Genomic DNA, 6,000 nt, shown 5'->3' on the forward strand with positions numbered 1-6,000 from the left:
CAAAAGTGTCACATGGAGTCACACGACCAACAGAAGCTGGAAGCTTCCATATAGTCACAGATTAAGCTGTCAAAACCAAAAGCTGCTTCACCAGAACACATACTGCTGTTCCCACCGAGTAAGAGAGAGAGAGAGAGCGAGAGAGAGAGCGAGAGACGGCTTTGAAATGAGGCTGCGGAACATCTAAGCAGAGAAAATATTGCCCTCTGATTTTCTCATTTATACAAAACCTGGCTTTCATGAACACCCCCCCCCACACACACACACACACATACCTCCCCCTTCCTGGGAAATAAGAGTCTGACCACTTTCTTCTCTAAATTGCTCTTTCACTGACTGGGTGGGGCGATGTCACAGTTTAAACCATCATCTGCGCATTTTACGCACGCATTACGCACGGCGGAGCCAACTGCGTCTGCTCAGTTACGCGTTCTTAATCCACTGCGCGCACCCCGTAAAGGCAAGTGCGCGCACACAAGGGTAACGAAGCATTGTATCAGCTTTCTGAGGAAGGATCAGAAAAACAGCACCTCCTCTGCATCCTAAAGCAAACACATGGAGTCTGAGCTGCTGCACACAGACGGACTGTCACACACACATACAGTTCCACACCCTAAGATGCGGAAAACATCCACATCGTGCACGGAAAGCGCACGCAGACACGGAGACACTGAACGCATTCAGTCCGAACCCCGTGCTGCATAAAAACCTTTTCATAGAGAGCGACACCGTCTCCAAAATCCACACGATCACCTACCGCAACCTGGCACCGCAAACACACGACTTCAGACACAAAAAGCGCACTGTGCACTGCGCAAAGTCCAGCGGCACGGAACAAAAAAAAAAACGAGTACAGTGAAGCTGTTCAAATGCGACAATTGTTCTTTCTCTCTTTAAAATCACTTTTAACAAATGTAGAGTTTTGTTATTCATACAAAAAGAAACGTTTGGAGGCGTTCAGGAAAAAAAAATGTGGATTTTTGTTATTGTTAAAGTTTTATAAATTAAGCATTGGATATCACACTATTGAATGAACGCATGAATGAATGAATGCATGAATTAATTAACAGCTGCAGTTCTACGTCATATTAACTCATTTTCACGCTATCAACTTTAAAGTTGACATGTGATGGCTAAAGTTAGTATTAATCCATCTTCCTTTGTGAGTCAGTTTAAGAATCACAATAAATATAAACTTTTAACTTCTGGTGAGTTTTACAAAGCGCAAATTCATTCTCAAGCATTTAAAGAACGTTCACGCACACAGGGCGTGGCTTTGAAATATTTTCTCTTCGGGGTGTTTTTCATTTCGGATTAAAAGCTTGACTCGCAGGTGAATCAAAGGATTCTCTGTTTGAAAATAACTGCAGACACCTAGCGGCCACTTAGGAGACTACAGCGCAGACCAACTGCGAGTCAGGTTTTAAGTCCGCACAACTAAAAACTCGGAAAATGCAATTATTATCGACAGCCCACTTTTAATATGTATTCTAATGGCATAAAAACATTATTATATTTATTATTTCCTTAAACTACAGCTGTGCAGAAGAAGAAAAAAAAAAAAGCAAGTCCATCTTTCCATGACCTTACTGTCATCCTGGAGTTTTGACGCTCCTCCCTGGACAACCGCAGTCATTGATGGATGAGCTGGTGCTCAGGCTGAACCGGTAAACAACCAAATAACCTTAAACAATCATCCAGGTAGCCAAAATATACCAACAAAGAAACTGTGCTAAAGAAAGTCCTAAACCTTTCTCAGAGTTCATCTGAAGCGTTTTATGCACAGCAGACACCTGCGACAGCAAAATAAAATAAAATATCCTGACAAAACTCTTATGTGGGCGACATATGTTAAAAAAAAGTAAAGTTGAAACCACAAAACGACCGAAACACCGAGATGCCTGAAATACTTGATCCAACCCCAACCTTTGGTGAGATGACACCTGTCAGTTGGCTGCGCACGGAACACGGACGGACCCACGCATCCAAATACCAACAAAGCAACCTTTTATGTGAAACATGAACCTTCTGTTTTAGTGCAACCAAACGTTCTTCTGTAAAACTCTACTACGGGATGCTGATGTGCGTAACATCCATTATCAGAGTTTTGGAAGACAGATATTTAAGAGTGGGTCTGAGATAATCCCACGAGAAAATCTTGTAGGTGAGGAAACCTAGTCTTCTTTTCCAACCAGGCCGAAGAACAAAAACATCCAAATATCATGAAATCATTTATTTTGCGCAAAAAAACGAAAAGAAACACAGCGCAGGTGCGCAGGTGTCCAGACGGCGCTTGCGTACCGTTAATAAGTGAGTACGGAGGAAAGAAAATAAATAAATAAAAGAATACTACAGCTGTCTAAATTATCTAATCAAGTCTCAGGTGAAAACATTCAGAAGAAGCGGTCTTACCTGCGCGTGCAACGGTCGTTTGGCACACAGCGAGAGCCACCGCAACTAAGGCAAAGGATGAGAAGTTCGTGCGCCATGGTCTCCGTTTCTTCCGAAAGAGGCAAACTCCAATATCCATAGTGTTGCAGTTGTTTGCCGGTCTGGTGACTCTGGAAAAGCAGGGAATGGTGGAGTTATCCTCCGACAGAAAGCCTGCAGACAGCAACCCACTGCACCGGACACAAAGGCACGTCTCTGGAGACGTCCGTCCCCCGCCGAACGTCCTTGGTTAATCACCTGCGTCTGCGTACAAAAACGGCACAGAAAGAGGGTTCTGGGGTGAATAAATAGATTTTATTTTAACTGCTGCCGGAGCCCCATTGAGTCAGACTGGGTTTGAGTACCCAAAGTGGGGAGAGCAGCAGAGACCTGGAATCACGCTCTCTCTCCCACCTCTCGACTTTCTCCCACGAAAAGTGAGAGCGCGCACGCGTCTGTGTGCGCGTGTATATGTGCGTGCGGAGAGAGAGTGAATGCCTGTAAAGCAGAGGGAGGGAGAGTCCGTGCGTAATTGCGCACAGGACGCACTGAGACCTGCGTATACGGAGGCGCGTCTGAGCGCGTGGATCTGGTTTTAGAGCGCAAATATATTTCACACCACAAACAGCCGCGCGGTTTCTAATAAAACAAATGTTTTGTTTGTTTTTGGTTCAACTGAGTGGTGGACAGCGTGAAAACATTTTTTTCATGCCTCTGATTCTTCTATAATCCAACTTCATGTCTTTGCATTGACATGAAATAGTGGATTTTTTTAATCTGGAAGGGTATAGTTCAGGTAAACCGGAATTTGAGGCGGAACTACAGACATGAGGTAGGATAGCCTTCCCTCAGCCAATTAGGTTTATGTCCGCGCTATTTACCACGCCCTTATTACGCAGATCTGTGCTCTAGGCTCTCTGATTGGGCAGCACATCCATCCATTTATCCATTTTCTATGCTAGTGGAGCGGACAAGAGAATATTTAGAGGGGAATCCTGCAAATGGTGATAAAAGCATCAAATTCAGCAGAAATACTCCTCAGACAATCCTCTTGAAAAAAACCGATTGGTCACTTCAATTTTCAATCGCGGTCAGGTAGGGGTCAATTTGAGAATTACACAGAGGTCAAAATTAAAAGATGCTCCAATCATATTGAAAAATATTCCACATTATTTGCCTGATCATAAAGATTCCAAAAAGGTATAGTTTGGACTGTCTGTGACTGAATTCTATGGAGTTACGGGATAAAAACAGCAAGAATGGTGACAAAGGTCAGTGTCGGTTTGTACGGGGGTCAAAAGTTAAAGTTGCTCCAATTTTGGTAAAAACTGATGCAAATGACTAGTTGAGTTAACACGGTTTTAAAAAGGAATAGTTTGGACCATGTATCATCCTTACTTATCACGTTACGGGGTAACATATGTCACATGTCATAGAATCCAACAGACGTAGACCCTGTTTGACCTTTACTTTGGAGACCAAGCATTCAACACTGTCAAAACTATTCCATTTATTAATCCTATTAGCTCAACCAACAATTTGCATCACTTTTTACCAAAATTGGAGCAACTTTAACTTTTGACCCCTGTACAAAATGGCACTGACCTTTGTCACCATTCTTGCTGTTTTTATCCCGTAACTCCATAGAATTCCAGACTAATTCCAAATAATGTGGAATATTTTTCAGTATGATTGGAGCATCTTTTAATTTTGGTCTCTGTGTAATTCTTCAATTGACCCCTACCTGACCACCGATTAAAAAGTCAAGTGGCCAATAGTTTTTTTTCAAAGGAGTGTCTAAGGAGTACTTCTGTCGAATTTGATGCTTTTATCACCATTTGCATGATTTTTTATATCACAATTATCAGGGAACTACTTTTTGTGCTGGAATTCATCAAGCACGTTCGGCCAAAACCTCTGTGTTAAATTGGCAATAAATCTTTGATATAGATGACTTGTGTAAGTTTGATTTCATGCATTGTCTTGAGCACCATTTCAATGAATTCAGTTTGTATACCTATGTGCAAGTTTACTGAACTTGCAACCATTCTAAGTCATGTGTGTGTGCATAGATACCACATTTTAGAGGAGCACGGGTGACTAAAACATATACCTTGGTATTTACAAGCAATTTACTATATATCGTTCATTTCGATGACATTTTGTGGAGCCTCCCCTCAGCCCCCCCAACAAAAATTTCCTGGCGCCGCCACTGTTTTTGACCATCTTTTTAAGAAGGTGGGGCTCAACAGGCCACAAATGACTGAAAAAAAAAAAAGATTTTTAGTCAGTTGTCATTGGCATTTTCATGGCTTCCCTCACAGTCACGACATGTGTACCAAATCTGGACCACCTGAAAAATTCAAACAGTGTAGACTGGACATCAATTTCTCACTCATCTTTAACCGTTTACTTCAACTAAGGGTCAAAAAGGGGCTCGAGCCTATCCCAGCAGTCAAAGGGCATGCGGCAGGGTACATCCTGGGCAAGACGCCAGTCTGTCACAGGGCTGCACGTAGACAAACACATACACCCGTACGCACACCTACGGACAATTTAAAGTTTCCAATCCATCTAACCTGCATATCTTTGGATGTGAGAGGAAGCCGGAGCATCTGGAGAGAACCCACGCAAACACGGGGACAACATGCAAACTTCACACAGAAAGGCCACAGGTGGGAATTGATGGCATGACCTTGTAACAGTACGAACCACTTTCTATGATAAGTAAATGTGTGAATACATCAAACCACATGAAATACATTTTCCCATAATGACAAAGTGGCTTTCATATACATAAATCTTCTATATTTCAAAGCTTTATGTGCCACCTGACATATAAATGCTTCCATAGGCTCACGAATCCCCTGGTATTTCATTTTCTTTGAAAACACACCACAGCAGCAATTAACCATAATTATCCCTTTATGTCTACTCCACAAGCTCATTTTCCACTATACCTTTCAATTCTTCAGTCTGATTCTCTCAGGAGAAAGGAGAAACAAGTTCAAGTAAGCAGTTACAAAACAATAAAAGATCATTTTACACTTACACAGGTAAGTATAATGATATATTAACAAAAATGTAAGACTGGGAATTCATCTTTTGTTAAAGCAACAAACTCAGTGTAATATTTCATGATTGTTCCACGCAAAAATAAAAATAAATAAAAAAAATGCTGTAAATAATGGAAAAATAATCCAAGTAATATTAAATATTAAACTAAAATATTATGAAATAATATAAAAAAATATTTAGGGTGTATATTGAGGTAAGTATTATGGAGTTAAATTCAAAGTTTAGCCAAGTTTGTCACATATAACATCATGTATTATCATCAATTAAACTCCTGCAAAATTGCATATTTTTTTACATGAAAAATACCCCAAACCTGTAATTTCTCACTTTAATTTCAAGACAGGACTAAATTTTTCAATTTGTCAGAAAATTGGTTTAATAATTTTTGAGTAATTGTGTTAAGAGTTGCAGGTACAAACCACGCCCACACCAGTAACAATGCTTTTGTGTTGATGCGCAGTTGCAACCATCACGACTCACTTTTGTCCCATC

At 41.0% G+C, this 6,000-nt stretch overlaps 1 protein-coding gene across 2 annotated transcripts in view; it reads right to left on the reverse strand.

The window, feature by feature from the left end:
* Window positions 1-2,881, reverse strand: part of col11a2 (collagen, type XI, alpha 2) — an 86,934-nt gene extending 84,053 nt beyond the window's left edge. Inside the window, exons 1-2 of one of the 2 annotated variants that reach the window (XM_034160269.1) lie at window positions 2,689-2,881; window positions 2,413-2,561 (exon numbers count right to left, since the gene is read on the reverse strand). In XM_034160269.1, the coding sequence (XP_034016160.1) occupies window positions 2,413-2,530 (118 nt within the window). In that variant the 5' untranslated portion in view covers window positions 2,531-2,561; window positions 2,689-2,881. Of the gene's footprint in view, window positions 1-2,412 lie in introns of both variants that reach the window. The other variant, XM_034160270.1, reaches the window with a different exon arrangement.
* Between the last annotated feature and the right edge of the window lie 3,119 nt (window positions 2,882-6,000).

Source organism: Thalassophryne amazonica, chromosome 20 (genome assembly GCF_902500255.1).
Source record: "Thalassophryne amazonica chromosome 20, fThaAma1.1, whole genome shotgun sequence".
Lineage (NCBI taxonomy): Eukaryota > Metazoa > Chordata > Actinopteri > Batrachoidiformes > Batrachoididae > Thalassophryne > Thalassophryne amazonica.